This window comes from Gossypium hirsutum, chromosome D06 (assembly GCF_007990345.1).
Source record: "Gossypium hirsutum isolate 1008001.06 chromosome D06, Gossypium_hirsutum_v2.1, whole genome shotgun sequence".
NCBI classification, from domain to species: domain Eukaryota; kingdom Viridiplantae; phylum Streptophyta; class Magnoliopsida; order Malvales; family Malvaceae; genus Gossypium; species Gossypium hirsutum.
This window is the reverse complement of record NC_053442.1, coordinates 3618828-3637595: the sequence shown is the minus strand read 5'-3', so window position 1 is coordinate 3637595 and position 18768 is coordinate 3618828. Positions and strand designations below refer to the sequence as shown.

General features: G+C 36.9%; 1 protein-coding gene across 1 annotated transcript; it reads right to left on the bottom strand.

Moving 5' to 3' along the window:
- Window positions 1-648: 648 nt before the first annotated feature.
- LOC107942389 (E3 ubiquitin-protein ligase UPL2) lies at window positions 649-15897 on the bottom strand. Its single transcript, XM_041095042.1, has 17 exons — window positions 15665-15897; window positions 15374-15500; window positions 13760-13855; window positions 13473-13679; window positions 6824-13382; window positions 5594-6684; window positions 5202-5507; window positions 4917-5121; window positions 4427-4680; window positions 4023-4339; window positions 2639-3755; window positions 2409-2555; window positions 2184-2264; window positions 1873-2098; window positions 1630-1769; window positions 1118-1224; window positions 649-1022 (listed from the first exon to the last, which is right to left on the bottom strand). Exons 2-17 carry the CDS (start codon window positions 15470-15472, stop codon window positions 920-922), a joined length of 11055 nt encoding a protein of 3684 aa, XP_040950976.1. The 5' UTR covers window positions 15473-15500; window positions 15665-15897; the 3' UTR covers window positions 649-919.
- Window positions 15898-18768: the final 2871 nt, after the last annotated feature.

The window sequence follows — 18768 nt, the reverse complement described above, 5'->3', positions numbered from 1 at the left end:
GTATGAAAGTCACGAGGCATAAGTCCTACAACATTGAGTATGAAAGTCAGGAGACATAAGTCCTACAACACATATGAGGAACTTGAAATTAGTAAAAATGCGATGTGAGTTGAGAATGATGAGTTGAGAAGAGATTGATTTTTTTCCAAAATAAGAATGAGTAAAATGAGTTGAAGAGAGATTAATTTTTTTTCCAAAAAAATCTTCAAAGTGTCGTCATACCAAAAGAGGTTATGGATATTTTTTAATCCTCAACTTCTTCATGTCACCAGAAGAAAACTACCTCGATCAAGTTCTTGGATGAAAAATAAATTACATAAGTTACGAATTGAATCACATAGACCTTATTTTATGAAAGAAAAAAACCATACAATTGATTTTTTTTTTGTTTTTTGAAATATTTAACAAAAATTACATAAATTTAATTAATGCCTATAAAACACCAATTAAAATGGGTCTATCCGGATACAAAGAAACGGGCAAAAAGATGAAGAGCAAGCGTCAAACACAACTAAACTCGTTGAACTTTACAAACCAAATAAATAAGCAAAAAATAATAGCCATAAAAATGGCTGTAATTATTGTACGCTATTTAGCAAAACGACCAAATTTTATGCAAAGACTACCTGTAAAAAAAATGGCCTTAAATTGAACCAATGGTGAGCCTCTCCTTTTTTCATTTCAACAAAGGAAAGACAAATTTCTTTAGAAAAAAAAGTATAAATAAAGATGGCAAATTTAAAACTGCCAGAAAATGACATTCCGGTAGCCAATATGCGACTGTACAGTAATATAGACATGTAATCAGTTCAACATCAGCCCTACTACCCCTTGTACCCCCCAAAACAAAATTCCAATCCCAATGCCATTTATATCTATCTTTATCTACATGACGACAATATTTTAACGCTCCGAAATCTTAACCGAATCCAAACCCTTCACTGCCCTCATGAATCGCAAGCAACAATCTCTCTTCTAGATGTTCCTTAGACGGATACTCAGGTAAATCCAATTGATTGAAACTGCATTAATCAGAACGAAATGATTCTTACTAATGAATAAAATGGTACAAAGACAGAAGATCATCGTATTTTATAGAGATGATGCAACAGTTTACCATGTATGAGCAGAAGGCAAGTGATCTGGACTGCCGTATGCTTTGTGTATCTGGAACTTTTGCGAACCTGAAATTCCTTGAAGTGCACTAAAACCTTCTAAAGGTACCTGTGAGATTACCAACAGCACACAAGTGATTTCAAACACCAGCATAGTTATAACAAAGCGAAATTTCGTACATGTGATAAAACGTAAATTATACATACAGACATAAATAGAGCTCTGGCATATCTCTACATACTCGAGGAATAAGAAAAGTTCTTGATTTTGCAGTGAACTCATAACCCCATCTATCCTACTTGAATCTTAATTTCAAGCATTCCATCATTAATTGTGATTTGTGAATGACATGCTTGTGAATGATGATTAAACATGTATAGAACAGTAGTGATAGAAAAGTGATAGAAGGGGAGCATGAACCATAAATAATTAACCTTTGGTCTGAACTATAGTTGACAACTCAAAATGTCAAATTACTAGTAGTATTATCTACATTTTCAGGTGTTGAATTACCTTCGAGGTGCCTGTCACAAACTGGAGAAGCCGAGCTTTATCTTCCTTGCTGAACCCTTGAACAACATCCCAAAACCACTGTATAACAGGTGATGCTGCACTATACCCTGAGTACTCGGTATTTGCCCTCATATCATCCACTAAGAGACAGTAGTCACAGATAAGGTCATATTCAGATAACTTGGCAAAACAACGCATTCTACCATGTAATTAACATTATATAAACTGGTTTACAACACTTACAATCAATATCTGGAAGACCACTTATCAGTAATTCCAGCTCCTTGTCATTAAAAATAGTTATTAATTCCCTGGGAATTAATTCATAGAATCCTTCCAAAAATGCATTGATTTGAGGACGAATAGCAGTTGTCAAACGATGCTCAGCAACTAAATCAACATATTGGTGTTTATTCTCCTCAGTAACTTTAATGTTCTGACCACCGGGAATCAGCTCATAGTCAGTCACCTGCATCATATGTTTTAGAATGTAATTATAGCCAAAAAAATTTCTCAACGCAAGGGATTGATAGAAGTACCAATGAAAATCTAACCTGTGTCCTTTCATACAATATCAACTTCTCCTCGTCAGCATCAATGCTAAAAGTAAGGTCTAGGACATCACTCATATCATTCTGAAAAATAAACAATGAAAGAATTAAGGTAAGAAGGTGAGCAGAACATTTATCTCTATAATGAACATGCCATCAAACAAATTCTATCCCTCCCTTTCTGCATAAAAGATAAAAGAGGACATTCGAAATAGACATATGACTGACCTCAAGCATCCACTTCAGGTTTTTGAAGTAATCAGGGTCAATCGCTTCAATGTCATGGTAAGTAACTTTGACACCCAATATATGCTTGTAGAAAGATCGAGTAAAGTGAACATCCAAGAGTTGCCCATCAAAAAGTGCTTTTCCAACCTGGAAAATTTTATTAAGAAATGAAAAAAGAAGAGAAACAAAAAAGCCTCAATCCAATAGGTGCAACTAGAGAAGGTACTCACTACTCGTCCAACAAATTTGAAGTATGAAAGATGTTCTGTTTGGTAGACAGAGTTGGGATTAGGCTGGAACGTTGACTCGTTGCCCACTGTAGTGAACAGCAAAGCTCCTTTGTCAAATATAACCCTGGATAAGAGCTGATACCATTCCCTTGTAAGCCCACCTGCATCAATACCTTCCTCTCCTTGGAAGTGAACAGTCAACCTCCCCTTCAAATCTTGAGTTGACCGCATCCGTAGCTGGTTATATGAATCCTCAAGTATGTAGGCTCTTCTAACCGATATTCTTAGAGGACTGTGATGATGATCATGTTGATGCTTTATTTTGGACCTGAAGTGAGCCCGTTTGTTATCAAAATCAACAAAGCGGGGAACTTTAAGAAGAAGTGAAAATGACTTATCAAGCAGCCCAGGATTCTGGCGGATGAAAGCATTTAACAACTTCCTATGCTTCTCCGAGAACTTCACAAAGACATGTTTTTCATCAAATTTTGTGATAGGACCAGAAGTTTTCAGCTGGCCTGAAGATGTGCTGGCATCCTCAACATCAGAAATCGCAGCCATGCCTAAATCATGACCTGAACCTTGCGGTGCAGGATGCAACTTTTCACACACCACGAAAAAAGATTCTATATATGGCAAGATGTTCTGAGCACCTGCAGGAAGGGGTGATGTTACACCAGATTGTCGTGATGTGGAAGTTCTGGATGGAGCTGATAAATCAGGTGCAGAATCTGAATAGCTCTCTATTTTGCTTATGCAAGAACTCAACTCTATCCACAGCGGTTCTAATGCTGCATTGATGTCTGAAACCTGACCAAGAGCAGAGGAACGCTCTGTTTCAGGCAGCAGCTGCATTTCCTTTTCTTTCTCACTTATGGAACTAACAAGAGAGCTCAGAGCCTGTAAAACCCTTAAAATTGCAGCTCCATCAGAAGATGTTGTGTGGAGAAGAGCTTTCACTGCTTCACCAAACTTGTGCAACTCATCCATGGAAGATTTACTCAGATGTTGTATAGCACCAGCTAGCTCAGAAATAAACAGATGACTATGGCGTGGAGCAATAGCCACCAGCTTTTTCATTACCTCTGCCACCAGACCATATGCATTATCTGACAAACTGGGTCAGAAACAGAACATCAGCCCAAGCAAATGAAATAAGGAACTGAATCATATTCAAAATTCAGTGAAAAGATAATAAATATTTGTTAGGAGTTGCAAACTGCATAATCCAGTCAATTCTTCTTTTTCATTTTTTAGTTGCAAAGCACAAGTCACAGAAGATGGAGAAATGGACCTTTCTTCAATAGAAGCATAAGAAATAAATGGTGGAAAACCAGATTAGTAGACAGCACAAAAGAATACATGATGTAGACATACAACATACCCTTCCCGTGCAAGCAACGAGCACAAAAGTCGAAGCTCAGCTCGTGGGAGATTGGTCAGTACACTCTGCACATCACATTCATTACTTGCACAAGATGCTGAGGGTTTAGATGAATCAGCAGTCTTTAAAGATGATTCAGCAACCTCCGAAGGAGCATAATGATTCTCTGCATTAATGGCAGCATCAGACATTGAAATTTGTGAAGCAGGTATTTGTTCAGTGGTTGACGCCAGTTCAGTGGGTGACGCCCTCAACTTATCAGATGAAAAAGGCTTCCTTTCAGCATGGTCAATGATGACATCCAACAAGTTTAGCAGCTGAAACAAAAATCATAAATGAGCAAATAATAAATACAAAGAGGCAAATTTGCTTAGCATATTTCCAATAGGGTTACCACTTATTACCTGCTCAAGATGTGCTATACTTCTCAAGTACAGGGGTTGATTGAGAAGGCTCAAAAGCAATGCAACAGAAATGAATCCTTCCTGCTGCTCCTCAGTCATCAAAGCTTTTCCACGTGACTGATCAATATTCCTTGGCTCTTGTAGGGTAGCAAGAGGCAATCTAAACTGAAGTAATATCTTAGCAACATATGGATGATTTCGAGCCAGGTAAGTGAGAGTCTCAAGAACTCGCCTACACACGAGAGGAGGAATTCCTACAGTGGGACAGTATAAGATAAAAGAAACCACTTAGAACACAATTACTACAATTCAAATCAAGAACAAAGCATAAAACAACTCCAAATATAAACCCATGAAGAGTACAAAAAAATAGAAGCAAAAGATACCCTACAGAAAGCGAAAAAATGGAAAGGAAAAAGTAAAGTTCTTCGGACAAACCACAATGAATCACTAGGGGTTATATACTCTTGTCATGTGTATCATATCTTACCATCAAAACGTTGAGGGCGCGAATACATAACATTATTCTGGCAACCATAAAGCCTGTATGGTAGTTCAATTGAATTTGAATAATTGCTAGGCTTTCTTGTATCAAGCATCAGCATGTCCATCAAGATTTTAACGAGCGCTGTTCTTGTTTCATTATGAGCACATAAGTTCAACAAAAGCTTCTGCAAAGCACCTTTGTACAGTGGCTGCAGAATTTAACATGTTAATTCGCAAGTCAAGGATGAACTTCAAAAGGAAACATTAACCTGCTGAGACTGAGAAGCACCTGAACCATGCGAAGTAACCGAACCATTGCTTGAAGAGCTTCTGGAGCAACTAAAGGGGTTCCTTCAGCTTCAATTACCTTAGCAGAAACAGATCTTCGTGACACAATACTTCCCCCAATCCTGTCCAGGCTGGATCCAATACCCTCACCTCTCCTTGAAGATTCACCTCTACGATTTCTAGGGTACATTCCAAACAAGTTACGATTATGATATCGATGTGCAAATCTCTCACGCAACATGTTTGCCTCCGCAACAAGGGCAGGTGTGAGATTAGCAAGAATAGCATCAGATGATGTTAACAGAACCTGAGGACACAAAAAACAAAAGGAAAAATATTCAGACATCTTCAGTTTACAACTTGAAATTAACCACATCACAGCGTAAACCATACCTCTTCCCGTAAATCTGAAGGAAATGTTGCAATTATTGAGACAGTGTCCATTTCAACTGGTTGACCTTCCAGCTCCTGAGACTGATGATTCCTTTGTGCTTGCTGTTGTGCAAGAACTTCAGCTCGGATGTCTGGGGGAAGGGCCGCAAGAAACTCTGGGTCAATATCTCCAGAATTCTGTTGTTCAACATTTGAGGGCTGCGCCACTTGACCCTGCTGAGCTGAAAGAACCTCAGCTCGCAACTCCTCCGGGAGAGCATCCAAAAATGCAGGATCAATTGATCCAGAACCAGCCACACTATTTATCTGCTGCCCTGCGGCCGGAACATCTTGATCTGCTTCTCGACTAGAATTCTCTGACACCTCAGTTACACTGTGGAGAGGTGCATCCCTAACACCAACAGCTGTAGAATTCCCACTAGATACATTTGTTCTTCTTGCACGAGCAGCATGCGGATCAAGAGTTCTGTCTGAAGAACCTTGCCTTTCTCCACCATCATCATGGCCATCTGCACTTCCAATCTCAACATCAAGGCTTCGAAGGCTCTCCCCTAAAGTAGCCCCACTACCACTACTTTCTTGGCTCACTGCTTCAACATCACGAACAGTTGCATCATTTTGCTCAAATTGCATTTCAATAGATTGTGAATGTCTTGATGCATCTGTTCCTTGAAGACTATCATTTACCATATGGTTCCCATTCACATTGAGAGAGCTACCATTTGCAGCAGAAGATGGAGGCACATCAGCATTTTCATTATTTACATTGTTTTCGACAGGATTCTCAGACCTCACACCAGCACCTGACTCCTGTAACTGAATACCGTCACCATGTGTCTGAGGTTCCACCACTGATGTGTTGTGATCAGAAGATTTCTCAGGGACTGATCGCCTCAGTTGGGAAACAAGCAACTCTTCAAGGCCTTGAGTTATAATAGCTGCACTTGACCCACTGCCTTGTCGGCTCTCATCAACCCACAAGTTCAAAGGATGACTGTGACGCCCATTCCTCAATGATCGAAAAATAGTATCCAGTTGTGATGAAGCACTGTCTGAGATTCTGTCTGAACGAATCATAACGTGGGCATTCTCTGGAAGAAAGGAACATGGAAAGAGGTGGACAGTTGTTAAAATCAGAGATGCACATAGAACAACAAAATTAATAAGCATTAGATGTAAATTAGAAAAAATCCAGAAAAAATATACATAATTAGAATACAAAGAGAGAACCTGACTGCCTTGGAGAGACTGAGCGTTGAGATGAAGGTCCCAACAAAAGAGGATGCCTTGAAGGAGCTGAATTCTCTCCACTGCGTCCCAAAAGACTGTAAATGGATGTAGTACGTCCTTGACGTCTAGAACCAAAAACTTCAACTGGCATTACACGAAGAGTTTCACTGGCAAAGCTGTGGTCTCTGCCAAAAACATCAATTTGGTCAAACACATCCATTCCATTCATACCCTCTTCCAACCTAATAATTACTCCACCCTCATCATCACCACCATCCTCTTCATCTTCCTCCAATACTTCATCACCGAACTCATCATCAATCTCATGATCATCTTGATCTGTGTCAGGATGAGGCAGGTGATGTACATCACCTGCCTCCAAATCATTATGATCCTCGTCATCATCTTCATCCACTTCATCCCCGTCATCTCCAGACATCTCCTCATCCTCATCATCATCAAGGTTTTCTTGCTCATGGGGCTGGATTTCAAAATGAATCCCCACATTGTCTACACCATTATCAAGATCCCTTGCATCCTCAGAGGTTTCTTGCATATAATGATCCTCAGTAGCAGGAGCAAAACCTCCATCAAGATCCTGGTCATGTTCCACATCATCTGTAACAGCTTGAGTCCCCCCATAGTTTTGGACAGTATTGAAGGACTCAACATGGTCAGCTGCAACTGTATCGTGACTAGACTGAGATGCCATTTCCATGGACTGTGATGCATCAATATTATCAACTCTCCCAGAATGGTTATGCTCAGCAGGTTTGACAGAACTCTCACCTTTGATAGCGGAAGAATCAGCTGAAAGAGCATGCTCCTTGGTTACAAGTTCCAAGGTTTTGACAATCCCTGTAACAACTTTAGGTGACTCAGAATGATCCAAATCCAACACCTCAAGCATGCGTGTTAATGATGCAACCAAACCAACATCTATAAAAGTGGCAGAAGCTTCTGCTGAGATGCATGATCCAGTTGGTGTACGGGCAACTAGTATATCATTCAACAGATCAAAAAAAGACTGCATATTACTGCTTGGAGGTTTGAAGCCATCTGATGAATCAACGAAATCATTGAAAATACAATTAATCTCTGTAAACACTCTTTTCCTGGCCTCTGCAGAACGAACACAAGATGCAACCAAAAATTGACTAGCCCTGGTTGCTAGCTTATGCTTCCAGTCACCATCACTTTTCCTTTCCTTCTTTGAATTCCTGGAATATGGAATAAACCGGTGAAGAATGTGATGAAATATTCCACTCGTCGATAAACCAGCTGAGCCCCTTTGATTAGGGACCCTGCAACTACTAATTTCACCATCTCTCCTCAGCAGCACATGAACAGATGAAGCGTACATTAACAGAATCTCTGTCAAAAGTTTCAAGATGAATGCTATCTTTGCAATTGATGAAGAAGCATCTTGTCCAGAAACACCATTCAAATCCGACACAGTTGCAATGGCTTTTCCCTTACCCTTGACGGCAGCAACATCAATTTCCATATCAGTTGATGAAGGTGCATCAACAGGCACCTCTGTTCTAACTTCATTTGTCAAGGGAGGTACAAAAACATTAACTGAATCCAGAAGAAGCTCAATCACATTTACAAAACTTGGGGGATATTTTCTATGCATTTTAACTGACTTAGAATTTGAATCAGTAAGTTTCCCATGCCCGGTCCCAGGGGCTGCTGAGTTCGTATTGCACAAATTACCCTTTCCATCAGTTTGCTGTGCTCTATCTTTGTCTGATGTTTTCTCTTTTTCTTTCTCCTTGGGTTTATCTTTGTCCCTGTCTTTAACCAAAACAATGTAAGGTCTGTCACCAACCATCTCTACTTGGCAGACAGACTTGACAGCCTGCATAAATATTACTGGATCACGAAAAATGACAGAACTTAGGTTGAGAATGAAAATACGTGGACTGACTCTTCCACTTGAATGCCGATTTGCCAAAGCTGCAAGACTGTGCTTTATCTCAGCTTCCATTGCCTGCTGCAAGGTTTGAGGATCTTCAAGGACATGACGGATAATGGTAGCAGCGACATTGTCAAACCCAGGAAAAAGACTACTTGTTGGCAGCGAAAGAAGTGAACTTACACCCCCACCATCCAGAAAACAAACAGCGACAGAATGGGTTCTAGTCAGAGTGGAACACAGCTGCAGGACAGCATGCATTGTTTCAGATGGAAACTGGCTTTTTATACAGCTACAAGCAATCTCAATCAGTCTCTTCTGCTCGTGAATATCTATATGTCTCGGAGACCCAAATGAGGACTGCAACTTACTTTTGTTATCCTCATCAATACTAACAGATGTCTGCTGGCTACTAACATTGTCGCCTTTCAACTGCTCAACAATTTCAGTATTCAATTTTTGCTCCACCTGAAGTAACCTATCAAGAGCAAGGAAAGCAGTTGTTACCCACTTTGGAACTTGATGTTTGTCCTTGTCTACTGAACCAGAGTCCCACCCTGAAAGTAAATCAGTTACAACTTTTACCAGTCCACTCTTTGAGGCGATCTCCCGTGCCCCCACATCCTCTTGAAGAATCAAAGCAAGAACATGGAGAAGACCAGAGAGCAGAGAATTGTTTCTGCTATCAGAAACAGAACTAGAATCTCTAACTTGGTCAAGAATGAAGGAAATTACACTAGACCTATATTGGCCATCATTTTGGGAGCAGATCAACACAAGAAGGTCTCTAACTGGGAATGCCAGAGGTTCCTTCATCTGAAGCAGCTTTGTACATGTTGATAATAATTCCTCAACAGGAGGAAGTTGAACCATCTCTTCTTCAAGTTCCTTGCTACTGTCATTTGAAGCATCTACATTTGTCTCAGTTTCAGAGTTCCCAAGAGACATGGCAAGTGCACGAGCAAGCTCATCATCCTCCTGGATTTCCTCTGGATGGGAGAATAGCCACTCCATTGCCAACTCCACACTATTAGATCCAACTTGCCTCAGAGCTTCTTCTGCTCTAGATCTGGAAAATCCCATCTCTACAATTGTTGCTACAGCTGTTTCATTTGGAGGGGGCCCAATAACACGAGCACTGTTGCTGCTGGCAATATTTTTAACTTCAACACCAGAGTAAATGTGCCTAATGATAGAAATAACTGTCGTGATGAATTCAGAACTGCAGTCCGTAAACTGTGGGTGAGTCCAAACTGGTAGCACTGCCTTAAGCACCATAGATTGAAGCACCTTCACAAAAGTTTCAGCATCCCGAGGGAAAGGAACATCACCGCTAGCAAGTGTTTGCACGAGCAAGTGTTTGGTGAATGGAGATAAAATAAAAGAAGAAGTCGCAAGATGATCCATAAATTTACCATAGCTAGCTAATGGACCATAAATCCATGCATGGTCACCATCTTCCTTTTCATCCTGCTTTAGATTACCAGTATCTGTATCCATTGGAGATGCTGAAGCCCTATTAACTGCAAATAGTAATTGACTGGTAGCTTCAAAAGTTGTCAAAACTGATTGAACAACTCCGCGTCCATATAAACAGTTTAGCATAATAGCATTGCAGGAATCCGGCCGGTCCAGAAGAATGCTGTTAATGAAATCAATAACCTTACCAAAGTAGCGACATTTTGTAGATATGGATGCTTCCGAGCCTGAGGAATTTACATGGCCTCCATGGTTCATGTGACCCAATGCAATAGAGGCAAAACTAGAAGCAACAGATTTTGATGCAGGGGATGCATTAACAGTATCATCCCGACGACGAGAAGGAAGTACCATCACTTTTCCCAACTCTTGACACAAATGGATAATGTGGAAGGAAAGTGACCTCACCATATCACAGCAAGATGTGTGATATGACCTCTGCTTGTCATATTCCTTTTTATTTGCAGATCCAGGAGCATCTGATAAAGTAGAATGATTGGCTCCAAACCGCATGTTTGAACCATCAATACCCAGTCTCTGTTGAAAGCCAGTAGCTCTGCCAAGTTCACGATAAAGATTTATGAGGTCAAAGAATTGAGATTCAATGTTCCATCCTGGTATCCTTCTCCTTAATAATGGATCAAGAAACTGTCTAAAGGAGTTCAACCTTTGACCATCAGTATCACTTGCACTAGATTCCAGTTGTTGTGACTCGGGCTCAGCAAAACTAGAACTAGCACTATCGTCCTCTGTTCCAACTTTAGCATCTTCAAGGAGTGCAATCTGCCATAAAATTTCACGATGAACAAGACCAATGTCTTCCAGAACATCTTTGCTGCCATTTCCAAGTTCTGTAAGCAAAGCACTAACCCAACGATTATCTTTGGAAGCAGCAAGAAACAGTAGGAACTCAACAAGGAAAAGGGGGGAAAAGATTCCATCATCAGGCATCAGCTTAGGATCCAATAAAAATGACCCTGAAGCCGCACCAAGTGCCATCAAAGCTTTCTTCAAATGTTCCCTAAGAGAAGAACAGAAGGCACGTGCAAGAGGAGCAGAGTGATGCTGAGTAAACCCTTTAAAAACCATGGTGCTTTGTAAAGCAATTGACATCCCCTCAGATGACTGTACAATACTAGGCCTTAAAAGAAGTTTCAGTAAGGCTTCAATTCCACATTTCTCCACAAACAAGCGACATGTTTCAGCATTCTCTGTTGTTCTATGAAGCAAAACCATCAGATGTAAAATGCACAACTGGAGAAACTGCTCATCACTGATATCTTCAGTTACAGAATCCACTACACCACCCAGACAACAATGCTCTTCATGTCCTTTGTCTTCAGAATCAGTTTCCATTGCAGTTGTACCATTAACTTTTTCCATAGATGATGACCCAGACAGACTAGAGCTCTCCCCAAAGGAAGCAATTTTATTCACAATTTCAATTATCATATCAACACCACTGCTTCTCAATGAAGATACATGGCGCAAAAGCTCTTCAGTTGCATTAGCCAAAGGAACAACTGCTTCATTCATCACCAGCACATACTTCTTGCTCGTAAAGATGTCAACAAGGAATCGCAGTGCTGAAGTTTCTTTCACTGCCTCCAAGCCTTTGGCATTAAGACAAATGGCACCAATGCCATTTGGAACACATGTTATAGCCTTTGAAGATGGAAGTACCCCAGACAACACGGAAGATAAAAAGGAATCTGGAAGATCCAGTTCAAGAAGTGCAGGAAGACAAGTTGGATCTTTATGGATAATCTCACTCATAACAGTCACAGCCGAGTAGTAAATATCACCTCCAAATTTATCGGCATTCCCATATATGAGTGACAATGTACCAGGCAGAGAACTGTCATGAGGATTCAGTGGTCTGGTGGAGTTTGCTGGGGCATATGTAGCAGAACCAAGAGCTTTCAAAAGCACCTTGATAAGCCTCTTTTGGGAGTACAAGTGGTCATCATTGTATCTTGAGCATTCCCCGGTGACCATTAAATTATCATTTCCGCCAGACATACCAATAACTCTATGTACTTCTGTCTGCAGCCTCTGAGCCAAAAGCTCCACTCCACCCAATTCCCTAAGGAGTGACACAGCCGAACTGCTGTAATCCATGAGCTTTTGTAGAGCTTTTACAGCCAAATACACAAGATGCATATGATTTGGGTCAGAATCCTCCAAAAGCGGTAAAAAGGTTGGCACCATTCCAGATCCTCTAATATTACTCCCTGATGCAGAGGATGACACGATATGAAGCAGATAGAACTGAAGAAGAGCATCAATAAAAGCAAGAGATGATGGATCACTAGAACCTTTCAGTGACAGAACTGCCTTCTGGAGCACATTCAAGAGAATCATTCGATTTCCTACAGTAAAACTCATGCTTGATCCACTCAAAATTCGTGCCCGATCATGAGATGTTGAATATGCAGCTAACTGAGCTCCCAATGCAAGCATCGCAAGAGTTCTAATAGTTCCAGGAATAGTTTCCTCAGAGCGCACGATCCTGATCAATTCATTTGTATACTCCGGTTCATTCACAAAAAATGTTGTCAGCTCATCATTAGCATCATTAGACTGAATAAGCACAATAAATGCAAGAAGGCAAATCCTGCTGTACAGCCTGCATATCCTTGACGACCGAAAGGAATGTGCATATCTAATTCTTGTTAGCAGTGAAAACCGAAGCTCAGGGGGTACATTATACTCTTCAATACAGATCTTCATTATTAACAGATCATCCTCCTTTCGCAAATGTAGGTCTGGCATGTATATGACTCTCGTAGTAGAATTGGCATCATCAACTCTTTCTTCAGGTCCTTGAGTATTTAGTCCATGCAATTGAAAATAAAGGCTAGAACCAATCTGGTTTTGGGACTTGTCACGCTCATTTTCTGTGCTGGATGGAAACAAACTAAGCCCTTCCTCCAGTGTTCTCTCATTTGACAAAACACATGAATAAAGACCCAATCCCTCCTCCTTGCTCCCCCAACCCTGAGCAAGAGAGAGCAGATAGCTGTTGACAGAACCACATCCAATCAACTTACCACTCCCATGGACCTTAGATGGGTTTATTTTAACAAGTGCAGAAAGAGTCTCCAGTGTAGCTATAAGAATTTCAGGATCAGTAGATGAGAGTAGAAGCTTGAAATGCTGAAAGGAGAATGAAAGAGTTGTATTATATAAAACAATATTAGAGAATCACATAGTTAAAGCTTCCTATGAATTAACAAGTCAAGATACCTCCAAGCAATCAAATGCACTCTTGTTGTGGCAATTCTCCAAGATAATTTGCATTACTCTTAGTATTTGAAGAACTGCATGCTTTGGAAATGGATTGTCATCTTCTAGAATTTTATCTGATAGGAGCAGATCATTCCTACAAGACAGGTATGTCTTGAAATATGTATCAAAATGATGAAACAGTGGCCTCCAATGATGAAAATTCCCCTGAATTAAAAGCAAAAAAGTGAGTGAAAAAATTCCAAAAAAAAAGGGGGAAAAAAGAGGAACATTTAGTAAATAATCACCTTGGTGTACTCCCACCGAAAGCCTGAAAGAGGTATTGCTATATCCTGTAACGGACTCTGAATCACTTTATCAATAAATGCTTTAATCTGAGGAGGCTGCAAGTGACAGTAAAATGATGGATTTATTTCCCAGAAGAAAGGAGCAAAAAGAAGAACACATAAGCTTTGGAAACCATTCAGGCAAGCCTCATGGAAACAAGTTTATATTCCACTCAAGCAGATTCAAGACAACCAGTAATAAAATTGACATTTATACATATGTTCCTCTAGGAATGTGTTTAGATGCATAAAAGGATGACGAGGATCATACTAACAGAAGCAATTAATTTTTTTTTAAAAAGACAATATACAGAAAGATAATCTAAAAAACACCAAAATTGAAAGCAGAAAAAATAATATTTGTCACCTACTTACCTCCTAATGAAATGCACAAATATGTTAATACTTCTCTAACGATAATTAAGATTAAATCAAAAAATCAGACCTAAAATATTGAAAAAATTAAAGGGTACTCTCACATTGTATCAACAAAAAATAGATGCTCTAAAAAGTGATAAGATGCAGTTCAGCAAAAATCTAAAAGTCATGCCATTGATGCCAAGCACACACCTAACTGAAGATAAACCATGGCAGCTTACAAGAGCTATTAATATCTCAAAATAGAGAGATATACGTATCAAATATAAAATGATAACATATTATAGATGCACAAAATAAGTCATATAGTAAATAACCAGAACAAAAAGGATTAGGAACAACAAAGAATATCCGATTACAAGCCCACCAAACCACACAATCATACCTAGCAGAGGAAAAAGAAAACTATCCATGACATCAGGGAGACTGTCCATGATAAACCATCCAATTTTTGCAAAAGAAAACTTTCCAAGAAAAGTACACTTAGCAACATGCAGAGAGTCCCATAGCTAGCACGGCATGGAATTCAAAGTTCAATAACATAACTTTCCTTTCTTCTTTTTTTCTAAAACTAAATGTAAGTACGAGCAAAACCATTGCATCCTGAAAAGACTGTTTCTTCTTTTAAAAATAATTGAAGTTTACTGCGTCTTCTTTTAAAAATAATTGTAAGTAAACTTCAAAGGCTCCTATTCTTACTTAACAAGAATGTCCTTCATGAGTACACATGCATTTGAGAGATTAGACGCCAAAAATTACCCTGATTTAAAAATAAATAAATAAAAAGAACACACATGCACATGCAAACATATTGAATGGTTATTTCGAGTTAGGGTCATACATATGCCCAAATAATATAGTTCTTCAGTTTAAGATAAATTTTAAGAAAATGCACATAACAATTTGTGACCATGTGTAATACCATAAACTAAGCATTAAATAGTTCTCAAAGCATTACTCTCTTTCAGTTAAGAGGGAAAATCAATCAGTAGAATCAGCCGAAAACACTATTGTATTGAGAACCAAAACTCAACCCAAATAAACATTGTGAAACAAACACAACATTCAAATACGGATAACTACAACAAAAGAGTAATAATTTAAAACCCTAAGGGATTCACCAAACAGTAATAGATTCTGATAAACCCTAACCGCAAAGTATTTTACACAGGAAAAAATAACAAAAAAAAAACTTACAGGCTCAGAGTCGAGCTTGATAGAAGGACCACCGGTGGCGGTTTCGCCAGACAAAAGCTGGCGAAGCCTTGAAGGCAAAGTCGATCTTATATTCGCCATCTCACCTCTACTTCTCTACTTCCAACCACTACAACGACAAACCAAAAAGAATTTAAAAAAAAACTGTACAAAATTAAACCCTAAAAACAGAAATCAGAGATTTTAAAAATCGAAAAAAAAATCAAAACAGATCAGATATCAGATTACATAAACTACAGATATACTGAAAAGGAAAAGAGAGGGAGACCATACCTGAGAAAGGAGGGAGAGAAGAGCAAACGATGCTTTACACATCCAAAGTACAAAACATGAAATTAAAACAAAATTAGAATAAAAAAGAGAATTTTACAGGGAAATTAATTCAAAAAACAAAATGAGAGAAGAGAAAGGAAAAGAAGGAGGCGTTTTGTTTTTGTTGGTAGCTTAGCTTGGTTTACGTGTTGTTTGGTTTTGATTTTGGCTTAATGTTTAAAATTGATTTGTTTTAGTTTCGTGATAAGAGATTTATATAATGGTGTTTAAGAAGATAATCTAAGGCCAAGCCAAAAGGGGAAATTTGCACTTTAGGGTCCTAGAAATGACTGAAATGTAAAATTAAAAGAAATTAATAGTGAAAAATGTAAATATCTTTTAGTGAGTTGAGAGAGTAAGAAGAAAAAGAGCTGAAACATATACAGTGTTTTGACAAAACACAGCTGCAGAAGGGTCATTTTGGAATTCGGATTTTTTTTATTACTTGATCTTTTTAGTTTTCTCTTTTATTTTCCTTTTATCTTTTTAGTTCTTTTATTTTTTATTTTTATATTTGATTTTATAACAAAAAAAATTTAAGACTTTTTGTCTTTCTGATATTCTTTCTAAGTAAAAATAAATAAAGTGGATATTGACTTTGAATTTTTCAATCCATGGCTTCAGTATGCTTGTTTAAAATCTAATAGTTTAATTAAAAAATTAAGTAAATTAATAAACAATTATAATTTTATAAATTTAGTTTAATATCAATTTTTATCAATTTTTGATTTTTTACTAATTTCGAACTGTTCATTCATATATTAATTCAACTTTTTTTTGTCGAGACTATTATACTAACCAATTTTCAATCCAAATAATTTAATTACCTAATTCAATTCAATTCTAAAAACATTAATTAGATGATAATAAGAAACCATTAATAAGATAATTTTTATATATAATTAATAATTTAATTTTAGAATATTAATATTTTCTTTAAAAAATAGTAGTTTTGACTAAATAAAATATATATATTTAGTATATATAGAGAGAGGATTTGCTTGAAATCTATCTCAACAATAATCGATTTAGATTAAATATTCACATGGATAATCAATACCTATTTTTTTGTTATTAAAATCTCAACAAATTCTTTCATTATTAAAAATAAATTAGAGGAAAATCCCAACAAATTGGAGAAATGACTAATAAATAGTTAAAAGTTAAAAACAGTCTAATGTTCCTTTTGGTTAAAAGCTTCATCCATCTTTCCCTTTCTTTGTTGGTCACTACTTTGTTGTTTGGGACCCAGTAGCTAAAAGTGAAATAAAGGAAGAAAAAACCTTGAAATCAAAAATAAATATTGATTTAATGTATAATGTAATATAACATGTGAATTTATTTTATGTAATTGTAACTATTAAATTTTTATTTAATTCATTTATAATATTTATAATTTAAAATATTATTCGTTTAAGTTCAGTTTAATATTAATTATCATGTTTCTAAAATTAAAATTATATATTATTATATTTTAATCTCATAACTATATTATTAATAAAATATTAAAAATTTTATAAAAAATTATAATATAATTAAATATAATTTAATTAATATATACAATTAATCCAAGCGATAAAACTAATATATATTAAAGTAGGATATTGAAACATTTATAGGAATTATTCTAAGTGGCAGCCTAAAATATTTAGAAGTGGCCATCCTCTTTAATTGACATGTGTTTATTCAGATCACTTAATATATTTAGTCAATTTTGTATTTAGATGTGAATGATTTAATTTTCTTTTTACTTACTTTGAAATTTTAATTTAAATAATTTTTACCATTTTTTTTTGGTGTTTGGTTAAGAGTAAAATGTATCCTATATTTAATTGTTAATGATGATCAAGAATAAATAACTCTAGCTCAAACCGAAAAAACGTCCCTATACGATATATAGGTAAAGCATTATTCATAGCTTTGATGTCCTCCGCTAATGGTTGGAGTCGCTGGTTGATATTTTTTATATCCTTTTCAAACACCTTGCTTTTGTGTTAAGCGCAAAAATACCAATTGTTAATCCAATCCTCTTTGTCTCAAGGATTGCTTCTCTGAATATAAGCCTGTTTAGCAATAACCCCATGCAAGGTGCTGCAAAAACTTGGAAATTTCAATCCTTGAATATTAAAAATAGTTCACTATGATATGAAGTAATATGTCTAATTACTTTGCTCTGTTGTTCGGGAGTATGGCTCACCTTAGCATTTCTCTTTGCTTATCTGAAAACACTTGCACAAATTCGATAAAATATACAATCCGTACGAAAAACAGCTGCACATATAGCTAAAGACTATGAGCTTTGTGGATTACATTAAAAAGATGATTTAACTTCATGTCCTTTAAAATAACATCCATTTTTGTGAACCATAAATTCAATAAAATACAAATTATTATGCGTTGAATATCTTCCATTAACAAAGAAGCAAAGTTAAAAGTTGATATATAAATTATTAAATATCCTTCTTAAAGTTACCAAATAAGTATACATGATTTATATAGTAAGTACAACTAATACTCATGATTTTCATTCCAAACATATATTTTTTTTATGAATGATACATATCATGTAATTAAATGCATATAATTTAGATATAATAATTTATTTAACTTTCTAACTTTGCAAAAAAAAGTCACTTTAGTTCTGCTTTTTTTAATCTTTCAAATGATAAAGTTTGTCATTTTCTCTCCAAAATGGATGGAAAAAGTTAATCAACTATTGAATTTTTTATGTGGCACCTGATATGAGTTATAATAGAATATGTGGCATTCCACACATTAAAAAACATTGCATTTAACTTACACGGAATTCTAATTTGAAATATATATATAATTAAATCAAATCAGAAAAGCTAAAAAACAATACTCAAATAATGTCAATACAACTACTGGTTAAAACTCAAATTATTCTTTACAAACACCTCACTTACAATCAATGTAAACTCTCCAAAGAATGCCTAAAAAGAGTGTCTAACTATGCAACAAAAAATATTCAACAAAGAAACCAAAAAAGACACTCCAAAACCTATCACCAATGTGCAACAATCAAGTCTATTTATAGGATGATA

What these genes read in the sequence shown, in the direction of transcription:
- LOC107942389 (XM_041095042.1), bottom strand. Translation starts at nt 15,472, where the DNA reads ATGGCGAATATAAGATCGACTTTGCCTTCAAGGCTTCGCCAGCTTTTG. An exon ending in ACCTGAAGTGGATGCTTGAG is followed by an intron (nt 2,265 to 2,408) that starts GTCAGTCATATG and finishes TTTATTTTTCAG; the next exon opens with AATGATATGAGTGATGTCCT. An exon ending in TTGCCTTCTGCTCATACATG is followed by an intron (nt 1,023 to 1,117) that starts GTAAACTGTTGC and finishes TGATTAATGCAG; the next exon opens with TTTCAATCAATTGGATTTAC.